This window comes from Rhizophagus irregularis, chromosome 27, assembly GCF_026210795.1.
Source record: "Rhizophagus irregularis chromosome 27, complete sequence".
In the NCBI taxonomy this organism is placed as follows: domain Eukaryota; kingdom Fungi; phylum Glomeromycota; class Glomeromycetes; order Glomerales; family Glomeraceae; genus Rhizophagus; species Rhizophagus irregularis.
In genome coordinates, this window is record NC_089455.1 from 299,132 (window position 1) to 325,193 (window position 26,062).

The 26,062-nt window shown below is 27.4% G+C and overlaps 5 protein-coding genes across 5 annotated transcripts; 2 read left to right on the forward strand and 3 right to left on the reverse strand.

The window, feature by feature from the left end:
* Positions 1-678: 678 nt before the first annotated feature.
* On the reverse strand, positions 679-1,350 carry OCT59_017976 (uncharacterized protein; the record flags this gene model as incomplete). The annotated part of the gene is made up of 1 exon (XM_025313607.2): positions 679-1,350. The coding sequence occupies one exon, from the start codon at positions 1,348-1,350 to the stop codon at positions 679-681; it is 672 nt and encodes a 223-aa protein (XP_025186934.2).
* A 14,177-nt stretch (positions 1,351-15,527) lies between these two features.
* On the reverse strand, positions 15,528-16,204 carry OCT59_017977 (uncharacterized protein; the record flags this gene model as incomplete). The annotated part of the gene is made up of 2 exons (XM_066148456.1): positions 15,528-15,646; positions 15,781-16,204. The coding sequence occupies 2 exons, from the start codon at positions 16,202-16,204 to the stop codon at positions 15,528-15,530; spliced, it is 543 nt and encodes a 180-aa protein (XP_066004384.1).
* A 2,900-nt stretch (positions 16,205-19,104) lies between these two features.
* Positions 19,105-20,862, reverse strand: OCT59_017978 (uncharacterized protein). The gene is made up of 2 exons (XM_066148457.1): positions 20,574-20,862; positions 19,105-20,482 (listed from the first exon to the last, which is right to left on the reverse strand). The coding sequence occupies exons 1-2, from the start codon at positions 20,816-20,818 to the stop codon at positions 19,309-19,311; spliced, it is 1,419 nt and encodes a 472-aa protein (XP_066004385.1). The 5' UTR covers positions 20,819-20,862; the 3' UTR covers positions 19,105-19,308.
* Positions 20,863-22,723: 1,861 nt separating this feature from the next.
* OCT59_017979 (uncharacterized protein) lies at positions 22,724-23,176 on the forward strand (the record flags this gene model as incomplete). The annotated part of the gene is made up of 3 exons (XM_025324294.1): positions 22,724-22,802; positions 22,866-22,990; positions 23,063-23,176. The coding sequence occupies 3 exons, from the start codon at positions 22,724-22,726 to the stop codon at positions 23,174-23,176; spliced, it is 318 nt and encodes a 105-aa protein (XP_025186935.1).
* Positions 23,177-24,833: 1,657 nt separating this feature from the next.
* OCT59_017980 (uncharacterized protein) lies at positions 24,834-25,139 on the forward strand (the record flags this gene model as incomplete). Its single annotated transcript, XM_066148458.1, has 2 exons — positions 24,834-25,040; positions 25,098-25,139. 2 exons carry the CDS (start codon positions 24,834-24,836, stop codon positions 25,137-25,139), a joined length of 249 nt encoding a protein of 82 aa, XP_066004386.1.
* Positions 25,140-26,062: the final 923 nt, after the last annotated feature.

Here is a 26,062-nt window from a genome sequence, read left to right on the forward strand (position 1 = left end):
GAGCTATTAAAAAAAAAAAAACTACTGTTACATCAAAATATTGGAACAGAAAAAAAAATTTTAAGGTTTATCACTAGTATTACCTATTAAGGTTATATCTTAACCTATAAGGTTCACTTCGGTTACTTCAGTTACTTAAAGTTAAATATAGATTTATTTTGTGGGTAATTTTCGTAGGGAGGAGAACACATTAAATTTATTGGCTTTACATTAAAATATTAGAAAATGTCATACAATAAAGTATACAGTCAGCAAACTCAGCATTAGAAACTAATTGAACTCTGAAATTCTTTTTTTTTTTAAAAAAAATTAAAACGCGTACGTACATGTACATTAATCTTTATTTATTTATTAGCATAATTGTATCTTAATTGTTATTTTAACTTAAGAGAATAAGTTTCATAAATGTAATTAGAATCTTAATTTTTTTTATTTTCACAAACTAGCCTAACTAAAGACTATCGAAAAGAAGAAGAAAAAGTAAATTGGTATGTACATGTTACATAAAATATCAAAATAAAATATAAAAGAAATAATGAATATACAAAAAAGAAAAAAACAAAAAGAAAAAATAAAAAAATAAAATAATGATAAAAAAAAAATACATAGAAGAAGAAATTTATTAACTGAAAGTAAAATAATATATACATGTACATTTATATACGTACAGTATGTATGTCATATATTAGGATGATAAACATAGCCAAATAATTCTTCAGGACCAGGATAAGAACAAAGTGGTAAATATTCATCAAATAAATAGGGCATACATTGATAAGGGGTGAATTCTTGAAAATAATCATAATTATTTTGCGCGACTGCTGGTAAAACATCGTCGGAAATTTGTGGAGTTTGTATTTTGGATTCATTCTTGTCTGATTGTCGTGATTTCGCAGTAAGTTTTTTTTCCTTTTCCTTTTTAATATTATTTTTCCTGTTACGAGGTGGAACAGGTACAGTCCCATACTTTTGTTTGTGTTGTTTGTTCGCTTCTTGAGCAAGATTTTTATAAAATTCCACGACATTGGGTGATTCATTTTTCCAACTGTCACTGATAAAGCCTGAAATATCCGTCATGGCATATGAAAGCTTCTGATTTTGCAATTCACGTACATAATTTTGTCTATAAATCATGAAACAGTTGGGAGCCTTTGATTTTATACAATTTTTTTTGGGTGTTAACAACTCAGCAATAGTAATGGTTGGAGGGAAAGGTATGTTGATTTGTGGTTGACGATTATTTAACATCTTTTTACGTGCTGCTTTATTTCGAGAAGACGCTGGTCTACCACCCGTAATACCTTCTTCAACAAAAATAAATGGGATATTATTCATACTTCCTACTGTCATAATTAGAAGATAAACGTGTAAAGAAATAAAATGAAATAAAAATTTCGTATTTAAAAAAAAAGAAAAAAATAGTTTTTTTTTTTTGTAGATATTTTTCTGTTATTTGTGTTATTTGACTTTTTTTTTTTTTTTTTTTTTGTAAAAGTCAATAAAATTTCTTTGCACACATCATATCCTTTTTATAAAAAACCTGTAAGTAAAAAAGAAAAAAACAGATTATCCAATAACTGTTTTACTTATAGGGTTTTGCTGTTATACAATATAAATTATTTTTTTTTTTTTTTTTTTTGAAAAGAATAAATTTTAAGTTCAGATGTTACTCAGTGATTATTTACTTATCAGGCGGTATTTTTATGGATAGATCGTACCGAAAGTGTAGGTGATAGGTACATAATTATTATTATTATTGGTACTCTGTGTTGGTACTGTGTAAATAATATAATATAAATAAAAAAGAAAAATTTTCTCTTTGTGAATTGATTGATGATCATTTATAAATATTTGCATAAAAAACACAATAACTTTTTATCGATCAAAGGGAGCCAAAGTTATTAATATATTACAATACAAATCATACAAATCGGAATAATAAAAGAATTTTATTTTTCCTTATAATTAAATTAATGCATAGAAGAAAAAGAAAGTCACAATATTATTTTTAATTTATTTATCGCGACTCCTAATTAGCGAAAAATGAAATTAAAAAGAGAAAAACATACACAAACATGTGCGTCATGTAGACAATTTCTTTAGAGAATAAAAATAATGAAATTATTTTTTTTTTTGTTTTTTTTTTCACAAGATTATACTTAAACAATTGGGCTAATTGTTATTACATACTTACATACTATATAAAAAAAAATTTTTTTTTTTTATTAATAAATAATAAATATTGTTTTTTTTAAAAGAAAAAAAGAAAAAAGAAAATGAGGGCTATCGGAGAATGTAATTTTTTTTTTATTTACTTCATTAGTCAAGAACAATGTTATTGCGCCAAATAGTCAAAACTCAGTAATATAATGCTTTAAACAGTAAATATAAATAATAATAAAAAAAAAATATTTTTCACGGATTAAAAACGTGCTTCGTCCTTTTATCTTGATATCGCCTATCAGTGAATATTTTATTAGAAATCTACAGGGATATAATATAATTAAGGAATTAATATTATATTTATTTAATTTAAAAAAAAAAAAAAATTAAAATTAAAATTAAAATTAGAAAAACAATAAGAAAATTTATTTTAATATTTTTTAATATTTACTTATGAGCACTCATTTTATATCCAAAAAAGATTCTTTAATAATATTATAAAATAAATTATTATGTCCTAGATTAAAACAAGTTCTATATTACACATATTGGCGTATTCGGAAAAGTGTCTCCGTTTATAACTTTTTTAAATATTCAAATGCACAAAAAGTTTTTATATCTTTAAATAGTTTCACGAAACATCTCCATTTAAAATTCCTTAAATGCCGCTTGTCGATCCGAATCTCTGTGTACTTGGAATTTTAATTATTATTAGTCTCGCAAAAAAAAAGTTTTGTTTAATTGTATGTGTTTATATTTTTTTTTTTAAAAAAAAAAGGATTTGACAACATGAACAAATTAAAAACGCGCCTATCCATATCCTAAAATTTATAATAACGCAAAATATTGTATTTAATTTTGGACATTAATAATTTGTAACACACATTATTTTTTTTTTCGAATATTTTTTTTTTTTTCGATTAATTCCAAAGATTAATAAAATAATATTTACATGTTTATTTATTATAGACTTACATTAGTCTTATTTAATGATTGGTTTAAAAATTTTTAATTCACATACACAAAATAATTTTCTCAAGCCTTTAAAAAGAAGAATTTTTTTTCGTTTTCGTTAAATCCGATTTAGTGAACTGATAACGAATCACATGAATTAGAAGAGAAATTCTTTATAGAAGGATTAAATAATCTGTTCGATAATTACTGATAAGATAAAGTTGTGTTATGATTCACGGTCCACAGTTCACAGTTCTAACATGTTATAAAATTCTTGAACAAGATTATAACGATTTCTTCGTGCTAACTCTTTTACCTTATTAAAAGCTCATGGCCGATCGTTCCACAAAATAAAATGCAAATTTCGCCTTATTTAGTTAAACTTCAAGCCTCAACCATCACATATTCCAAAAAAGGCAGTATCTATGCACAATCTTTTTGTTATGAATTTTGTTCAAACTATATAAAAAGTTAAAAAAATAGAGTGGGTGATGATGATTTGTTTACACTGTAAAAAAAATCCATGAATATTAAAAAAAAAAAGGGGGGGGACTAAAATTATAATTGTGCATATTGTGTAAATGTGATTGTGTTAGAAATTTAAAAAGTCACTGTGCATATTATACGTCGCAATTTAGCCACTCAACAAAGATTTTCGAGTTAGCGTAAATGATCATTTTCAAGATAAATTAATCAAGAGTTCGGAGTGGAATTTGCGGTGGATGGACGATACAACTAAATTCATATCATTCGCCTCATCTAGTAAGGCAAATGGGCGTTCAAAGGATAATCTTTTTTATTTATTTATTTTTTTATTTATTATTATTATTTTAAATACTTTTTAATTCACTCATTTTAAAAAAAAAATATTTGAAATTCTTTTTTTTTCATTTTTTTTTCATTTTTTTTTTTTTGACTTTGACTTGTTAGTATAAATTCTTATCGAAATGAATCTTAAACGATGGAATTCTCCAATTGATTATAACCGAGGTACCAATTACACTGCATTATTTTTTTTTTATTATGGTCTCTTTTTTAAGGACTTAGAGTAGATGGAATGCATGATATTGCAAATCCAAATTCAAAAATCTTTGTTACTCTTACTGCGGATGCGGATATGCCTGCATATATCACTAACGCGTTAATTTGATTTTAAAATATTATTAATATAAATAAAAGAAAAGAATGTGTGTAATACGAATCTTTGAACAATGAAGCCATACATTAAAGTTACCTGATTGGTTACAGATCTTCGAAAAAAAAAACTGAATAATGAATATATTTAATGAAAATGCATATTTAATTTATTTAAACAAGGTTAAGAGTACATTTCCTGATTAATTGTATTAATATATTTGGATTTTTTAAATGTAAATCAATAATACAAAGTGAATATGTATATTTTTGTATAAATATTATTATTTTAAAACAAAGTAAAAAGGTAGGAAAAAAACCATAAAAAATAAATATTTTTATTTTAATATTGCTTATTTAATCTATTTATTGATGTACTGTATATAAACTAACTAATATAAATTTCCAGGGGAAAAAAAAAATTTTTTTTTTTCTTCTTTATGTATGCTTTTATGGTTTACCAGTAAAATTTTTTATAATCCTTCTTTTCTATCTTTCTTTGTTTCATATAATTTTAAAAAAATTCGTTACGCCATTTTTACCATAAATTAATTCTTTATACCGAGCCAGCTGATTAGGGGCGTGCATTGATATTTAATTATTTTTAATGTGGTTTGGATACATGGTTTCACGGTCTCACGCGTTGAAAGTTTCATCATATTTTCATATTTTACAATATATAAACATCATAATCAAAAGTTTATAATATAATTTAATGGCAAACTTGCACATAATCGGTTAAATTTTATAATCACGCGTAATTTAAATCAATCCATTCATGTCCAATCTGAAACGTATCAAAATAAATACAGCATCATTGAACAAACAATATTATACAAAAAAAAACAATTTTTTATATTATCGTACGTAATATGATCGATTATTGGCCATACAAAAAAATATACCAATATTAAAAAGTACAAGTGTAAAAATTAATTAATATAATCATGATATCACAAATTTACTAATATACGCGTATAATTTCTATTAAAAAAGCACAAGATCTTTTTTTTTAATCTTTTCTATGTACGTATTGTTACCATAGATTTAAAAGATAATGTCATATTTACATAAAAAAAGAATATTATAAAAAAAATATATTATATTCTTATCCATCTTAAATTTTTTTATAAAGCATATGAAATCATATCGAAAAACTTTAAAAGTTTCTCTAATCTTTCTAAAAATAATTTCTTCTTCAATCCACATATTTAAAGAAAAATAATAAATAATTTTTTTTTTATAATCTTAGAAATTAAAAATAAGTTTCTTACTATTAATAAGAAACAAAATCCAAAACTTTAATATGTGCATACATATTCAACATCTTAAGGGGAACCTTTAATGTTTCTTCAGTTTGAATGAACTTTATTAAATCAAAAGTTTCAAGTCCTTCATATGTGTATGCTGTTTCTGTTTTGACAATCTTTAGTTGGTGATTTAATAATTCCTTTTCAGTAATAGTTCGTAGATTTGTTTTCATCTGAAAATTGTTTCGTAGTAGATTCGAATTGAGAATTAAGTTCAGGTGAGATAATTGAAAGATTTGGATTAGGTGATAATTTGTGATTAAGATTAACTGAATCGGTTTATCAATTTATAATATTATTAGGATTAGGAAGATTAAAGAACATTAGAAATTCTTTGTTAACTAATTTTACGACTGTTAAATTCATATCGTGGAATAAATGGATTAAAATAATTAGTGAATAAACAAGCGATGTATGTTTAATTGTTGATTTCTTAAGTTTTAAGTGTGAAATCTTTCTATTTTGTTTTACAGATGGAATAGCATATTTACAAAAAGAATAATCAAAATTTTCTTTTTTTAGTTTTTTGTCGTCAAGATTTAGTCAACATTCCAGTATCTCATTACTAATTTACAAGCAGAATGACCGTCTATATTTTAGTAGTAAAGTATTTTATTTTATTCTTTTAATTTACGTATAATTATGTAATAATAATAATAATAACTTTTCTTCATTATCAGGATGTTCATCAAAAAAATAATAGTCATTGTAGATTCAATAAAAATTCTACTCGTAATTAATAAAAATGATAGCGAGATCGTCGAGAGATTTCAGGTTATTACTTTATTTGACAAAAAATATGCACGATTTCAAATCTGAGATATCAATTGTTTATTGCTTATTAAAGTTAATTATTTATTTAAATTTTGTTCATTTGTTTTAAATTTTTTGATATTTGAAATCCTAACATATTTATTTCATTTAACATTAAAATATTAAAATTCCATATTTAAAATTTCTTTAGGATTAATAAAAAAAATAATCATATCAATAAATAAGATGTACAACTTTATTTGAAGGTAAAAAAAAAATAATAATTTCTTCTTATAATCATTTAGTTTATGTAGTTTTTTTTTTTACCAATTATTGAATCTTTTGTTATATATTTTCATATTTAGAACAGTTAGAGATTGAATAATAAAGTGACGGACGTTTACTTTTCAATATATGATGTATACTTTTTATGGAATAATGATTTATTGTTTTACTGTATATAAGATCTACTAGCCACATTTTGCGCAAGTTTCAATATTCAATATAAGCACATTTTTTTTTACAAAAAAATAATGATTCGAATCTTTAATACTATCAGTTCATTTCTAAGGGTAAAATTTTCAATCAATTTAATTTTCAAAGATTTAGTGCATAACAATTAGATGATAATTTTTATAATTAAGTATATAGTACACAAGATTTATTCCTATTCAATCATTAAAAAATTATCCTTATTACATGAATGCAGAGCTTATAAAATTATTCATAGAATTTTATATCGATGAAGTTGTAAGATGAAATCAGTGAGAGAATGGGTCAAAAGAGTGTGCATCACCGGAGTACTTTTATAATGAAAGATACCTTGAATGCACTACAGCGAAATTAGTGAGAGAATGGGTCAAAAGAGTGTGCATCACCGGAGTACTATTATAATGAAAGATACCTTGAATGCACTACAGCGAAATTAGGCTTTACAATCAACTTCTAATCGGAACGACTTATAATTTTACTACAAGAGAATGATAAAAATGATGATGAAACGGACTCTGAAGAATGAAGAATTTTATCAATATGATGATACAAGTGACATGCATCACTAAGTACTACTATAATGGAAGATACCTTGAATGCATGCATTACAGCAATTATTAGCCTTGTTGAATATGTATTAAAATGCATCAAAAATTGTATACCTGTCAGTCACCTAATTTGAGGTCTTCTAAACTAGAGAATACTAAGGATATTTCATAAGAATAATATTAATGTTCATAAAACTTCCTGTATTTCCAACTCAAAAGAAAAAGTGAATTAATTTATTCAATCTCGAACAAATAGACAATAATAATTAATACAAAGGGTAATTATTCAATCTAAACGAATAAATATCTTCAAGATTGGCTCTATGGTCTTTATGGAGTGTAAAAGAGTAATGAAATATTACTGACCAGAACTCCATTCTGGTAAGAGCGATTAGATTGCAGCAGATGTTGAAGAAAAGGTTGAATTGAGTCAGAAATCGATTTTTAATGGTTTTGGCATTCCTTTGTTTTGTATCAAAACACAATACTTAAAATTCTAACCTAAATTATACGACTTTCTTTACCTAAACCTTCCTAGATTATTTTCAGTTTATTTAATTCCAGTTTAATTAGCTCTAATTACCACAAGCAGCTCTGGTTTTGTTATATCTTTAATTAAGTCCTCTCTGAAAAAAGAACTTACAACTGGAAGCACGTTTGTTTGTTTTTCAATATCATCATTTTCCTTATTTACAATGAGGAGTAACAGCTAGGGGCTCCAATCAGACAAGCTAGAACCTTAAAGTTGAGTTCATTATTCCACTTCCCTTAACATCAATTCAAAATTATAATCTGCGGTTGGATATTAGCAGCCGATGAGAAGACGAAATTTCTGCTGAAAGATAACGGAAAGTTAATTATCATAAGCCTGTTATTGTCTCATTATCTTGCATCACACTTTTTTTCCGGATTGAAATTAAAAAGGCCTCCAATTCAAACTGGCATCACTACTATCATTCAATTTCCAAACTTCAAGCAAAAATTGGGATACTTTAAGTCACATACTGGAAGAGAATATAATTTCAACTATGCGAATATTAATGACCATAAGTCGCATCACACTTTTTTTACCGGATTGAAAGTTAAAAAGGCCTCCAATTTAAACTGGCATCATTTATCACTCAATTTCCAAGCTTCAAGCAAAAATTGGATACTTTAAGTCACATACTAGTAGACGAGAATATAATTTCAACTATGCGAATAATAATGACCATAAGTCGCATCACACTTTTTTTTTCGGATTAAAATTAAAAAGGCCTCCAATTCAAACTGGCATCATTTATCACTCAATTTCCAAGCTTCAAGCAAAAATTGGGATACTTTAAGTCACATACTAGTAGAAGAGAATATAATTTCAAATATGCGAATAATAATGACCATAAGTCGCATCACACTTTTTTTTTCGGATTAAAATTAAAAAGGCCTCCAATTCAAACTGGCATCATTTATCACTCAATTTCCAAGCTTCAAGCAAAAATTGGGATACTTTAAGTCACATACTAGTAGAAGAGAATATAATTTCAAATATGCGAATAATAATGACCATAAGTCGCATCACACTTTTTTTTTCGGATTAAAATTAAAAAGGCCTCCAATTCAAACTGGCATCATCACTATCACTCAATTTCCAAGCTTCAAGCAAAAATGGGATACTTAAGTCACATACTGGAAGAGAATATAATTTCAACTATGCGAATGTTAACGGTCATAAGTCGCATCACACTTTTTTTACCGGATTGAAAGTTAAAAAGGCCTCCAATTCAAACTGGCATTATTACTATCACTCAATTTCCAAGCTTCAAGCAAAAGTTGGGGTACTTTAAGTCACATACTGGAAGAGAATATAATTTCAACTATGCGAATATTAATGACCATAAGTCCCATAAGTCGCGTAGAATTCCTTAAAATGGAAAGTATTTGCATTTAGAATTATAAACATGTGGTGATTTTGTAAGCGTGAACGAAATACTACAAAACTTAATATAGTACAGGAAACTAAATCCCGTTTCAATATTTATTATTTAAAAAGAATAAAATAAAGAATCAAAACTCTTTTTCTTGGACTTTTTTTCATGAATTATATCATTTTTAAAATTAACTTTTAATTTTCAACATCAACTTTTTCACACTAAATAATTCCAAATATATTACTATTTACCAGTATATATAAAAAAACCTACTCTTTTAAATAACGAATAATAACTTTTTTTTTTTTACAAATTGACTTTATTTATTACATACCTAATTGATCCTAAATGTATCTTAAAATTTAAAGAATTCATGAAAAAATTGGGCATCTAAACGCTTTGGTATGGCTTTATATGAATGATAATGGTCAAAATGAAATTCTTAAAAAATGTATTATATAATAAAATTAGCAAATGAGCCAACTACCGATTATTTTCTAATAATGATCTCAAATAATTGTAATTTTATTGTTCACGCGGAATGTGTCATATGGTGACAAATTAGCGTTTTTTATTCAAAGTACCCACAATAAGAGTGTGATAAACTCCGCTGTTAAACGTAATTCCCTATGAAAAAAAAAAATTCTTTAAAATATACTTAAAATGTACTTATATATTTTAAAATATATCTAAAATGTACTTAAAATTTTTAAATGTACTTAAAATATACTTAAAATTGCAATTTTAAGTATATTTAAAGTATGAAATTTTATACTTAAATTATATTTAAAATATACTTAAATTATACTTAAATTATATTTAAATTGCAATTAAGTACAAAATTTTACACTTTAAATATACTTAAAATTGCAATTTTAAGTATATTTTAAGTATATTTAAAAATATTAAGTATATTTTAGATATATTTTAAAAATATATAAGTATATTTTAAGTACATTTTAAAGAAATTTTTTTTTATAGGGATTCCGCGGTCAAATATAGACGGGTGCGTTTTGTGCAGGATTCGTAACATACAATTCTCTTTTAATATACAGTCTAACCTCGATATACCGATATTCGATATACCGATATACTATTAAAAACTTGTTATACCGATAAAATTTTATTTTCCCACTATATGTGAGGACATATAAATATCGGTATAACTTTGATATAACGATATTTTCTAAAAATTTCATATATGTCCCGACATATCGTTATATAAAGGTTTGACTGTACTATCTATAAGACTTTTAACTTTTGATTTATTATGAAAAGCAATTATTATAGTAAGTCGGTAACAAGTTATGTTATGCTCAATGATTTCGACAATTTTCAGCCGCTTATGTGACTTTCGAGCTTTCGATATTTTGAATATTATATGTCGACGATACACTCTAAATTCACAATTATGGTCTTGACTATTCCATTTTTCTTTTAGAGAAACTACTAGTCTCAAGCCTCATAGCCGCTCAATAAAGACTATAGAGTGATTTTTCATTGATAATTTCGTTGCTGAATCCTTTCCTCAGACATCAATTGTTCGTTTTCGCTCAAACACTACGTGTTAAACTCATCCAAGCTCCTTGTTGGATCGGTCATCTTAATATTATGTATCAGGTAGTTAATGTTAGGAATGTTCACTATAATCTTTAATCAAGAATTTCCGCTATTTGAATTTTGTGGCGCAGTAATTCGAAACAAATTAATAATGCAAATAAAAATACGCTGAAAATTAAACTTTGTATTATGATTTATAAGTATTTTATATTTACCTGATATATTTAAATTTGTTTTAGATATCAACACTCCGAATCTGATGAAGTATAGTAGCTTTATTTTAATTTATTGGTGAATGAAATGATTGGTCATGCGGACTACTAAGTTACTGCGGGCCATGACTCATGACCTCACGGGTCATATCCTGATTGATAAAAACTCAACAAGATTCTGCTTTATAATGCTCTTTATCTATTCCTTCTACTCTTTGGTTATATTGAAATAAATTAATTGAATATACTTAAAAAATTATATAATAAATTTATATCTTCTCTTACATAATGAGAACATAATAAGAATCATTATATGCATGCATACTTTGTTAAAGGATGGTGGAGGAAGTTTATTAAGTAAGGTTGTCAGTATCTGAATATGATCTCTAAGAAGAGTAGTGATGTTAAGTTCCTTGCATAATTCCTATTTGTTTATTTGTTTTCTTGATGATTAAATTATTTATTGATTTTCCTTTATTAATCGATCATTGCAATGACCCATGTTACTCATACATCAGTGCTTTTTGATTTAAAGGTATTTTTCTAAGATTAGAAACTATTGAGGTTTATACGGGATCTAAAATGTCCGACTTTATTTTATTCATTTTCCTAAGCAATGTGGTAAAGTAGACCTTTAATTTTGTGGTGACATATTTTTAAGACGTATGAAGAAGGCAACAGCAAACTGGTAACATGCAAAGTCAAGGAATTTCATAATTGAATTTAGAAAAAACGTTTATAATTTATATAAATCATCATAAGTTTAACCTTTTCATCTATTTTTGAAAAAAAACAGCAATAAATGAACCTATTTTTAGATAAGTGTTATGATTGAGTATAAGTAATGATTTTTGCTGTTGAAATTAATTAAAAACAAAAAGGATATTCTTCTAAGTTCCCAGCAAATCAAGCGCAAAACTTTGCTTTCCGTTTATTTATGCTATCTCTTTATTCATGAGCATTGCTTAAGCCCATTTTTGAACTTTTTGATCAAAATTAATTGAAGTAATGACGAAAGATGGATTAAATGATAATGGTAGAATGAGCCCATAAGTTTATAACTGATCTATAATTTACTCAACATTTAGTAAGCCCGTAAGTTTACAACTTATCTATAATTTACTTAATATTTAGTAATAATCAGAAAAAGAGTGCATTTGATTGAAGCTATATCTATATTGACGTAACTGGTCGCCAGTATAACGAAGATGGTTGAACTTTCTAGACCATATGTGATTGTAGACGACCTGAAACGTGATAAACCCATAGCATATATGCCCCTGTCGAAATTATTTACCGTTCCTCAATATGATTTAATAATCGTGATTAATATGATCTTAATAATCAATGTACGTTCCTGAAGAAACACAAAATATTATGAATTTCACAGATAATTGTAAGAGTATTAGATGAACATACATGATTTGATCCAATATATAATAAACAGATGGCTCAAAAACAAAAAAAAAAATGAAGTCAATTAATGTAGATTTGGTGCGTTTACAATGAACTTGAATGCATGGTTGCTTTAGCTTACCATGAATTTGACCTTTGAATTATCTTGCCTTAAATACAGAATTTATGCTAATTAAAAATTTAAAGAATTTAAATGTCTGAATTAAATCTAAGTAAAGTTCAATAGCAGAAAAATATTATGTAAAATAAAATATTAGGTAAAAAAATTAATTTTTTCATTTTTGCATTGAATATGATCCTTGCTTTTATCGGTTAAAAATTTTTCAATGATTCTAGTACCAAAAAGGGTGTGAATTAATTAAATCTTAGATCATGCAAATCAATTATTACCAGTTATTAATTGCAACATTAAATAATTTGAAAATCTTTGATTCTGCTGCATTGCACATCATCGATGTTCTTGAAAGCTTTTATATTAAATCGGATCATCTCTAATTCTTATTATAATTAGGAAATGATATTTGAATAGGAAGAATTGAAAGTAGAATGTACTTCCAACCTTAAACGTAATGATTATATCTTAATTAAAATTTAATTCTTTCGTTTCCTATAATAAACAGTAAATTAGTAAATATTGTGGTTACATTCGTTAAAAATATATATATTTAGTTAGTAGATTAACACGTGTCCATTGATCACGATCACTGGCACGTGACCGATTTTGCCAAAAATAGTTAGATTAATTTATCGAACACGAACTGGTCGAACTGTCCTAGTGGTTCGGCCCTCATGACCAGAATCGGCAGGTTCTTGGTTCAATTATGACACGGCTATAGTTGTGTTTATGTTTTCTCTCTCTCATTTCTTATACCTCGACTGTGCTTTTATAGCACCACCGTTCTTTTTTCCTTTTTATCACACCAAGGTGGCATCGCTCTTTGGCGATTTGGTTATCAGTTTGATTGAATTACTTTTGATTCTAGTATATAGTTTCTTTGTAATTTTTACTGTAACTTTGTCACGTTGAGAAATAAAATAAAAATAAAATTTATCAAAATTTTTGTTTTTTTTAGTAAATCTTAATACAAATATTATTCAGCTTTTATAATCATAATTTCTATAGGAATAAATACTTTCTCTACAAGTTTGATTAGGGTGGGTTGTATACCATTTTTTGCTCATTTATATCTAAATTTGTAAAAGTTAACCTTAACAAAAAATTGGCATTCAAACCCCATGTTTTCTCCTTAAGTAAACTTGCAGAAAAAGCAAAAATACATGTAAGATTCAATTTGGAGTCTGTATAGTAGGTTTTCTAAATTTTAATTGAAAAATAAAAATATAAAATTTTCTCGTTACCGGATTATCATCTATTTTTGGAAACGATCTGTAAATTTTGATCACGTGCTGGAGATTTCTTGGTGGTTACGCTGGGAAATCTCATAACTTTGAGAGGAGAGATACGAATCACATGGATAATTCGGGCCAACCTGAAAAAAATTTTGTTTAAATTTCGTAAAAATACATTGGTTGATCAGTAACACAATTTATTTAATCTAAAAAAAAAATGAGTACTAGTACTATTGAATCAAAAAATATGAATGATCGGGTTAGAATAGTAACAAAACATTTTGCTCAGCCTGAAGACGCCCTTCAGAAAAAGCATAAATGGCTACATTGCATCTCTCAGAAGTCAAACTCATTCAGTTTTTCAAAGCTCTGCACCAAGGTACCTCACTAATACCTGTCATTCATGCAACAAAAAAGCCTTGCATTCAAAATTTGTATGTCATTTGGGAATTCTTGAAAACAGAGAAAGATATTCACAGTAGAATTGTGATCGCGAAGCACTTTCAGTCCTCTGAATCCAAGAAAGGCCTAAAAGAGAACAAACAATTGACACGAAAAAAAATGACTGTTAAAAAGGTACATATTATTCTTCCCCAACAGGGAATTTAAAATCCACCATCTACATCAAGTATGCTAAGCCCCTCTTAAGTGAACTTATTAATGCAATAATTGATAGGAAGCACTTGGGTATTAATATTGCTTTTCGAACCTTCACAACATTTATTGATAAATAGTACCTTATTATTATTTTTTATAATTTTTTTCGTTAAACCAGAAGTGACAAGATTGATTTCGAGGGGACATGGAATAATATTTTTCTATGCACATCCATAATCATTTATGAGAAAATCTTCTTCGTAAACACTTTTGAATAAAGCATGAAATTCTGCTTCGGTAGATCTTTTTCTGTGTTTTGATACTTTGCAGAATTTGACTTGGTGGCAAAAAAGAATTTGAATCACTAAAAGTAATGAATCACTTCAATCGTTTGAAGTGGCATTTGAAACATAAGGTACTGTAATATCAATATTCAATAGGTGTGGTAAGTTCATCGTCAAACTCGCGATCAAAATGTTCAATTTCAAAGAAGTAACAGAATTACTAGGTGAAATAGAAGGTTGAACTATGATCCACATTAGTCGTTGATTCTTGGTGTTCGATATAGGAGTTTGGATTAGAAAGGTTTGAATGCTTTTTTCTAAAAAAATAAATTAGGTTTTATTTTTTAGAAAGGTGATTTTACGAGAAAAACGCGTAACGACTATATGTCATCAATATCAGTCATAAAAGAAGAGTCCAGTCATAATAATGTATGTTTCCACACCACTCGTATAGTATACAGCATAAACCTTCTTATGTGGACAAAATAAACTTTATTATTGTTTAAAAATCCGGAAAAGCATTAATGGATTTAATTGATTTAGAATCGCACGCATTAATTTTGTTGTTGATATTTTTCTAGCATACTTTTTAATGAAACTGTGAAATTACCAGAATTCAAGAGGACACATCTACCAAATAAACAGATGAAAAAATTATAGTAAAAAATTTTTATGTCATAGTTAGGGTTGGTAAAATAACCGTTAGTTATGAATTTGGTTAATTAACCGGTTAATTAACGGTTAGTTAACGGTTAATTAACCCATAAATAACCTGTATATATAATTTTAAAGAAGTTAAAATAAATTTATAATTTATTAAATATTATAAAATTTTAATATATTTTATTTATTCTTCATCATCTAAATTAATAACATTTGCTTCAAATCCAAATATACTATCATTATCAGAACTATTATTATTATCATCTTCTTTATTTTCATTATCAGAACTATTATTACTATCTTCTTCATTTTCATTAAAATTACTACCCATTTAGCTGTATGAGATTCTTCACCAGAATAAATAGCATCAAAGAATAATGGTTTTGGAGTACAAATAACAAAATTTTGAACTGATTCTCGATTAATATTAGACCAACCATCTGAAACCATTGTAAGAGATTTAGCTTGTAAAATTTGTTCATTACATTCAGCTTTAACTTCATCAAAAACATCATCAAGTAATTCATCAGCAAGTTTTCTTCGATTAGGTAATTTGAATGCTGGACGTAATTGTTGAAAAAACTGAATAACATAATTATTTTCAAGAAAAGAAAAAGGAACTCCAGCAGCAAATAATGCTTGAGCTAGTAAAATTTCAAGAGTATCTTGTTCTTCTTCACTCATACGATCAACAAAATTCTCAATTGTTGTATTTTTTAAATGCTTTTTTGATGTTTTTACTGTAGGAATAAAAGTAGAAGTAGTAGCATCAGAAGTTTCTAATAGTTCAGGAATTTGTTGTTTCTTTGTTTTTGCACTTTCTGGAGCTCTAGGACAACTATCATTAAGATGAACTTGCATTCTTTTAGCTGTACCTTGTTCAAAAACTTTAGAACAATAATTACAACGTACAGAAGGATGTGTTTTTTTCTTAGACCTACTACTTTCTTCATTACTTTCTGCTTCAGTAATTATTGTCCAATGTTTCCAAACAGTTCCCTTTTTTTTTACCATGATAATGAACAATAAATTTGCAAAAAAAAAGTGTTTTTTTAAAAAAAATTTATCTTAAAAAAAAGATCATGCAATATGTAGATCATAGATTTAATCAATATTTATATTAATTAATATTTAATTGTGTAACAAAATAATGGATTATCATTTAATCACATGATTTAAATTCTGCATTTTGATTGGCTAATTATAAATAACGGTTAATTAACCATTTTAAATCAATCATAACTAACAAAATTAACGGTTAATTAACCCCCATCCCTAGTCATAGTCTTAATAATGAGAATACTTGTTTCCTTATTTCCTGAGTCTGTGGATATTTGTTCTTCATATAACATTTGTGTCCTCTCAGTATTACGTTATAATTTCAAAGACTTATTGTCAAACTTACACCAAGCCAAATTCCACATAACATGTCATCATATCTATTTTTCTATAAATTCTATGCAATAAATTTACTTGAAATATTAGTAATGGAATTAATAAAATAACGAACAGATCATAAACATGAAAAATAATCATTCATACGAAAAAAAATGTCTCTAATACTTTTTTGTTTGCTATTATTACTTTTTTTTAGGTCTTCTCTAGTAACTCAACGAAGCTTTTTTTTTAACGTCTAGCAATTACCACAAATATTCCAGCCTCCATGGACCACATAGTCATTACTGCTTGCTATTTCTTTTTGCGTGGATGTGAGTATAGATACGTATATTCCCGAGACCTGAGTGATCAAATGATGTGATCGGTGGCAAGAAGTTTTTAAAAGACTTGGCTAAGTCAGCAACGATGGATAGATTGTAATATATTGCACAAGCCGTAAATTAATTTATTCATATAGTGTGTATAAATGGAAATCCAATCCAATGAAAACTTTATTAACAATTCGCAAATCTTTGTACATTTGATAATGAGAAACCATTTTCATTTATTTAATATATAAAGAAATTTAAATCATGAAAGAATTGAAAGATGGTTATACGTCACCTGTTAACAAACATCGAGAATTTTCTGACACACATTAAATATTGTACACAATCAGTTTGTTATCTTCCCTTGACATTATTCCCTTTACATCTTGCCAATTAATAAAGGAGTTCCTGTAACAGAAAATAGAACTATTAATGAATAATCTTAAATGATTACGCATTTACGCTAGAAAATAATGCAATACCTCCAAGAGGCACCGAATTTTGCAATATCAAATGAATTATATATTCTAAACTAAATACTTTAAATTCTGTATGTATTAATACCAACAAATCTGTAACATATACTAAAACATTATACCCTAAAAATATTAGTAAATTAGCATCATGTGTACAAATAAATAACTAACTGATCCATTAATACTCACGGATTTAATATTTAAAGAATACGATGTAAACATAGCAGTGGAAAAATTAACATTCAATATCAATAGAGGATGATACATTGTTAACAAGTTTTTTGTTTTGTTCTGTGACTAATGCAAAAGAAAGAGAACAGTGTGCTCAATATCCATTAATTATATTGGTGCATTATTAGGTATTTGGTACAATCCGATTAAAATATTAAATGAAGACAATTTACAGTACTTACTCTCTTGGATTCGTAATTTTAATCATCAGACTCTTTGTTCGTAATGATTTGGGATATTTCTCCCACGTCTAGTTGTAATTAGCGTGAAGTTCGTGCAAACGACAGATCAGTTCTCGCTTTCATGTCAAAAATCTCCTACACATTGCCAGATATGAAGTACGATCTAAATAAATTTGGATATTTTGTTATAAAAATTTGTTAGTTAAGAGAACAATTGTAGGAGATAAAATAATTCGATATGTTAAAATTATAAAATACCTGAAAAAGTATGTTTATTTATCTTCCGTGATACCGGTATTCATTATTCAACGCCCAAAACTTAGTAATACATATCTGATACCTTAATCTTATAATAAACTTATTCGGAACTTTTCATTCCCAAACAATTTTCGTGTTAAGGTCACATACTAAATTCTTTTTTTTTTATATATTGAAATGCAATAAACTATCCACATACAAGAAGTTTAGCTTCGATTGTTCATTCTTCGAAACAATTATCGTCATCATAAACTTAACCTTCTTGGTGAAACCCACAATGATGTTACAGATCTCAATATCAAACTATGCATTCCTTGATCTTACATAATTCTCTCAATGTTAAATAATACCTTTTAATAAGAGAGGTCCGTCGTTCACAAGCAGAATTATAAAATAAATGATGATAAACATTAATATTGGATTTCCCCATAATCTGATCAAAATAAATTCTTTTTTAGAAATTTTATTAAAAAATTGAATATTCAAGAGTAAACAAAAGATTTTTCGAAAAGGCATTAAAAAAATAGGAAGAATAAGAGGTTGTAGGCGAGAAAATCAAGTAGATCAAGTACTCCAATAATTACAGAAACTTAATCCACTTTCTCAGAGATGAAGATCAATCTATGGAAGAAATAAAAGGACAATTATTTTTAACTAGAAGATTTCAAGGCCCATTACGGAAGCTTTTAGTTGTGAGATTTATCTTAGCGATGATGCCGATCAAATATTTCTGAACATCTGAATGAAACTAGAAAATAACTCGAGTCATTGTCTTCACCTAAATAATATTATTGAAATTAGTTAAATTCTAATGCCGGCAACTAGCTCAGTCAGATTCATCAACTCACTTATATACTGTAATAATCCCATTAAGGTAATATAAACAAAATAAATTAAATTACCCATTTACTAATAATTTGTGAATATACAAATACTTTATTTTCACAAGATAAAGAAAACAATATTCATAATGTTCAATAACATGAAATATTCGTAATAAAATAAAAACTAAAATTCATAATGTTCCTTTAACAATGATAATCAAAATTATACTGCGACACAAATAAAAAAAAAAGAAAAAAATTTCTAATAAAATTCATAACTACATGATACTAAGTATTTTTCTTTATAATCTGAAATACTTCATAATCATCAATAGAAAATAATTTTTCCGTATTTCTTATTTTTTCCTTGTACCTCTGTTGTTTACACCAATTAAAATTATAATCTCTCGAACTATCATTTTCTTCCACGCCTATAAAAATATCAGTATCAAATGTGGGACCACATTCAACATGATGAGATAAAGCTTTATCGGGATCTTTCACACGACTTAAAATCGCACTATCAACAAAATGATCTTTACTTTTAAAGGAAAATATAAAACTATCTGTTGCTTTACCATATTCACCAGATGATTCTTTCCATATTGAAGGATTATATCCTCCAATAATTTCATCCGTATCTTTTATTTTAATAAACGTAACGGTATTAGGTTTGTCATCACACAACTCGTGAAACTTTTTGGGTGTAAATCCATCTCTACTTCCCCTTAATAATAATCTGAATTCATATGGTAAATAGAACTCTCTCTTATTTTTAACAGTATTATTATCAATCCAAGATGAAACTAAAGAAACAATATTTATGCCAATCAATTTTGAACCAAGGTCATCGGATCTAGGATATAAAATATTATTTGGTGTTTCAATTTCAGGATCCAAATGATATTCTAATATATCTTCATAAAGATTATCTTTCAAAAGCTTTCTATAAGGTCGAACTTGTCTTAAAAAATCTTTAGAAGATAAACCAAAAAATCTAACAAAGGGGAAACAATTTTGTAAAGTAGCTTTCATTGTATTGAGATCATCTTCTGACCAATTTGAAGGATCTGAATTAATCGTAGGATTCCGTGCAAGACCCCATTTTAATACATAATCCCAAATTTTAACTTCATCCATTTTTAAATCGTCACGTTTAATAAGTGTGATTAAAGATTTTTCGGGAAGTGAATTTAAACTAAGCGATTTAAATATTTTTTCTGGAGATTTAGCCATATAATCAGTACAAAATTGTTGAAGTTCTGCTAAAGAATTAGATAGAAGACTCGTTTGATAAGTAAGTTCAAATTGTTGTTCCATCACTTCAGCTTTATTTTCAATTAAATATTTTTGTAAAAAATCGAGCAATTCTTGTAGATGAAATTTTGCGGCGGCAACCAATACATCTAAAATTACCGTAAGGTCTTGATCATCTAATGAAATGATACCTCCATAAATATATCTATATTATTAAAAAAAAATTTTTTTTTATATTCAATAAATGTTTAAATATAATTAACAATTAGGTAATAAAATTGATGATATAAACTTACGTCAAAATACTGTGAAAAATATCTGGTGAAATATCCGGAAACGTAAGATGAGCTAATTCATTATTCTTTTTATTGGAGGTCAAAGTTCGTAAATATGGAGAACGGTAGCACAGAATAATCATATGCCCACGAAAAACTTTCACATCTGGATCTTTACCAACTTCAATTGTAATATCATAATATTCATCATCATCCAGAATTTCAATATAATTTTTACTTAATTTTGGAAAAAATTGGGTTGTCATTTCTTTCCTTAACTTTTTTTTTACGTATTATTATTTTTTTTTTTGAAAAAAAAAAAAAATTAAAATGGGGAAAGAAAAAAAATTCAATAATGTTGTCGATCAAACTTATTTAAGATATATATATTTTTAAAAAGGAATAAAAAAAGGTTATTTTTGGAAATTCCATGGAATTAGAATGTCAATCATGCAGATTATAAAATCTATGGCTTTTTTTTACGAATTATTTTAACACAAAATTGTATATTACTGTATGTAAAACAAAAAAGTATTTTTGATAAAAAAACTCAATTATGATTACCGATCAGCCACCCGCCTCATAAATATTTAACTCTGATTGGTCAATCTCCAAAACGTCTCGTTGGGGCTGTTGAGGCTGATTCTAAAATTATTTATAGATAATCGATTATTTAATTCATATTACTATAAACTAGTTTCAAGGACTTCCTAGAAAAGTTTAGATTCTGTTCTCAATGGCAAAGCCATTTCCTTTTCATTTTGTAATTGCAGATTTTTTTGTAGACACGACTTAAAAAATATTCTACAGTTATTTATTAGTTAAGAGAAATATGACAATTATTCCCCTGCATTACAATATACATGCGATTTATCATGTAACCTAATAATGCGGACAAACATTAACCGTTAATTCACAAGCTGAATATAAAATCTGATTCCTGTTTATTGGGCACCTCGGCCATATCTGATAGTCAGCCATATGTGTAAATATTTTCCAAATTTTTTTGTAATACATTCGGTGTTTCATATCGGTATCCAAAGAAACCCTAAAAAAGGAAAAACGATATCATAGTGGGTGGACAAGATTCCATGAATAGGTAAATTACGATTATGTCTAAGACTATTTTGGTAACTGTTCTTCTAAGTTCGCATACAACTTTTGTGGAACTAACTATTTCTTCGAAATTAGGTAATACGATATACTTATCACTAAAATCCCGTAGGGATTCGCTCCACGAATCTGTTGCCTTCAAAAGTAGATTGTCTTGCTGTGTGACTATTCATAATCGTCATAATTTGGAATGATAATTTCCCGTATACATCTTCTCAAATATTAGTCTAGTAGTTTTTTTCAGACAAAAAAAAATTTATAACGTAATTAAACAAAGAAAAATCCTTAGTATGAAATCAAGCTGCGCAACGTGTTCCATTTGGAACTGATTTCTTCTCGTATGTGATGCTTCTTGTCATAGACGTTTTGACTGGTCACTCAAAGATGGGGGTTACCACATCGGACTTGAGGAACTCAAGGCAGTATAATTGGCCGAGGTAGATGGGTATATCTCGCCTAGTTATTACTGTAAGAATCGGCCAATTTCAAGAACATCTAAATTACGGGACTAGTAGGTAAGTTTAGTTATACATTTAGTTGATCGTTTTAGTTATACATTTTTAGTTGAACATTTTCGTTGTACGCAGGGGGAAGTCGACATGAATGGACAGCGCCTCTTGCTAGTATAAGAAACAAAAGTCGGTGATTTTCACAAATCACAATGTTCTAGCAATCTTCCTTGTGGTCTTAAAGAAGCTAGGGAAATTGCCCACAGTATACTAGTTATTCCAATTCATCTTCGAGAGTTGAATATTCGGTTAGCCGAACAAATTATTAGTCTAAACATAATATACAAGTACCCAAAATCTGTGACAGGTTGGTCATGTTTTTCAATTGTAAGGCTACACGTGCTAGTACATATCGAAATTTATTTATACATCTGCACGTGACCAACCAGTATAATGAGTAAGAGGAGTGAGTAATTAGTAATTTTTTTGCTTAAAGAATCTACACATGTCACTAAAATCCTCAACTTTTTCTTCAAAACTTTCTATTTTTTGTACCTTACAAAAAGAGTACCAAAAAAAAGATATTAAAAAAACAAATTTGATATAACAATGTTCAGGCATTTTGTGAGAAGAAGTTTGCCTCCTATTAAAAGATATTCTACTAACGCAAATGAAAAAGCTCATGAAGGTATTATTGGTGTTAATAAATTTTATTAAGGAATATAAAAATAACGTAAATTATATTAAATAGCAATTTCTAAAGATGTAAAAATGCAAGATGTCTTCAAATACGGGGGTGCTGGAGCTGGTGGATTTTTCTCTGTTTGGGAAATGGTCCATATTTCCATCACTTCCACGATCAAGCCAATTGAAAAGGTAAATGAAAAAAGGTTTAATGATCATTACTAGATAAACATAAAATTACTGATTTAAACATTTCATGTCTAGAAACTAGGAAAACTGGACACGCTCTCTGATGATGTATCCTTTATTAAAGGATACCTCAGTATCGAAAGAAAAACTGAGAATCAGAAAACTGAGGGCCAGGCAATTAAGGATTAATCTTGTTTATGAATGACATAACAACTGGAAATTTAGCAGAATCAGATTGATAATCTATACGCAGTATTATTGGCTTAGTAAGAAATTCTTTTAATATACTTATTCTATTAGCTTATTATCATAAATCATAATAAAGTTTTATTTGCGAACTTTTTATACTTTATGTGATATTTCCCGTTTTATCTGTTTTATGTTTTTTTGTACAAGTAAAGAAGGAACTGGATGCCTAAGTAAAAATGAATGTAATCAAAGATTAGAGTAGTAGGTTTCAAGGGAGGAATAAAGCATAAAATATGCCTGCCCCTAAACGTCATTACATATTAAAAGTAGTGGCAGTTCCTTTCCACTACTCCGCATTACTATCTAAGTTTTCATTGTTTTTACTATCTATTCATAAGCAAATATCATCTAATGTGCAAATGTAACCATCTTTCTTCATGATATTTCTCTCGTAAAACCCTTGAATCGTATTCTTTTTGATTTTCCCTTCAAACACACGAATTTTTATAGTTATGTGAAGGTAAATCTCCTTCGAATTAAATCCTTTTCCTTTGAATGTTATTAGACCCGATCTGGTACTCTACTAAAATAACTAGTCCAGAGCAGTGATCATCAGTTCAGAAATTGTGTGACAAAAATTAATGGATCATCAGACAGGTCTGTACGACATTAATTTTCAAAAAGAAAAAATACATGCTAACCAGTACATCTATTTTTTTCCTGAACAAACATGAGAAAAATGTGAAAGAAAGTCTACATGCGACACAGGACTTACCCTATAAGTAAATAGTGTCAACGAAAGCATATGTTATTAAAGGCTGAGTGACTCACAATTTTGAGATAGCTGGACATAAGACTAACTATGTGTTTTTTCGATAAATTTACATGTGAAAAGGTATGGAGATTCCATTTGCATGTGTTTTCATAGAGGCCTTGGCATCATACGACAATGCTAATCATGCCTCATATCTCCTTAACTTTTTTCCAGCAAGATATAAAGCATGTAGGAATATGTGGAAGTTCAGCCAACTTTTCCGCAAAAATTTTAAGATGCATAATAAGATATTATTTTTTTATATTACTTGTATATTTTTTATATATTACTTGCCTCTAGGTTTATTTGACAAAAATAGTTGATGCTTATGCAAATATAATCAGATTCTACGGAGTTACTAAATTAGAATACTAAATTAGAAGGTAACCTGACAATTTTCTGATAAACCTATAATATTTTTGTTGACGTGTTAATTTTCTTTAGATGAAAAAAGGTATTTGCTTATTTTTGAATATGCAGAAGGTGGAACACTGAGAAATTATTTAAGAAACAATGTCATTGAATAGAGCACTCAATTAAGGTTTGCAAGAGAGATTACAAGTGCGATTTTATAGTTGCACGATTATAAGGGTATAGTACATGGGGATCTTGTAAGTATATTCATAATGTTTAAACATCTACCTAATAAACTAGTTCGCTACATTGTGTAACTAATACCTTCTTTTTTTAGCATTCCAATAATATCTTAATACATAAAGTCACGATTAAATTAACAGATTTCAGCTGTTCATTTGAAAAAGGAAAGTGTTGTGATAATACTGAAGTATGGGGGTAATATCTTATGTAGATCCTAAAGCATTTAACTGAAAAACTCCATATAAGATGAACGAGAAATCTGATATTTATAGCCTTGCAGTAACATTCTGGGAATTAACAAGTTGCTCATCGCCTTTTAATTATGAAATGATAAAAGATCACACTTCTCTTATGTTAGATATTCTTAATGTACTAAGAGAAAACCCTATTCCAAACACGAATATTAAATTTATCGAACTTTATCAAAGTAAGCATAGAGAAATGAATCCTTTGGTATTAATACAATTTTTATTCTTCTTGTTGCAATCTAATTTCAATCTATTTAAATAGAATGTTGGAAATACGAAACAGATGATAGGCCGAATAGCATAGCAGACATCCTTATATCACCTTGCTGATCATTTATCGATCACATAATCCAAATTTTAAAACTTCTTGCAAAAATGCAGATTTTTATTAAAAAATAGCATGACAAAATACAATGAAATTCAAGCTAAACATAATATTTATTGTAAATTAATTATTGGTATAATTTTTTTATTTTGTTACAATACAATATTTATATGTGATAATTTAAGATCATCAGACAAAAATTGGTTGGTGAAGATGAATATGCATCGGCGAAACTTAAAATTTTGCATAAATATTCCTTATATCATATACAAACTGTGGCTAAAATAAAGCTCCGAATGGTTCGGTTCGGTTCCATTTTTTGGTTCTTTTCTGATTGATCAGAATCTGTTTTGTGCAATAACTCGCCATCCAGTAATTATAGAAACCTGATCTATAGCTCGTTGAAATCGTCTCATCGAGACGGTTCGAATGGTACCAAAATCATCGTTCTAGAATCGATAGATGGCGAGTTAATTTTGCCAATTTTTCAAAAATAACTTGCCATCATCTATCAATGCTAGAAAGATGATTTTGGTACCATTCAAACCGTTTCGACAAGACGATTCCAACAAGCTATAGATTGGATTTCTAGGATCACTGGATGGAGAGTTATTGTGCAAAACGGATTCTGACCAATCAGAAAAGAACTGAAAAATGGAACTGAACCGAACCGTTCAGAGCTTTAGGCTAAAATAAGACAGTAATCAGACCTATAAGACAGGGTTTGTATTAATAGAGTTTTCAATGAAATAATGTTACGAAATTTAATAAATAAAATGCTATGAACCTTCATAAACAAATGCTTTTATAAATTTTAATATACAGCAAATCAAAACTATAATTAAGTTGTTTATAAAGTTTGAGCATATATTATTATGTAGAATCTTTCAATAATTATAAAT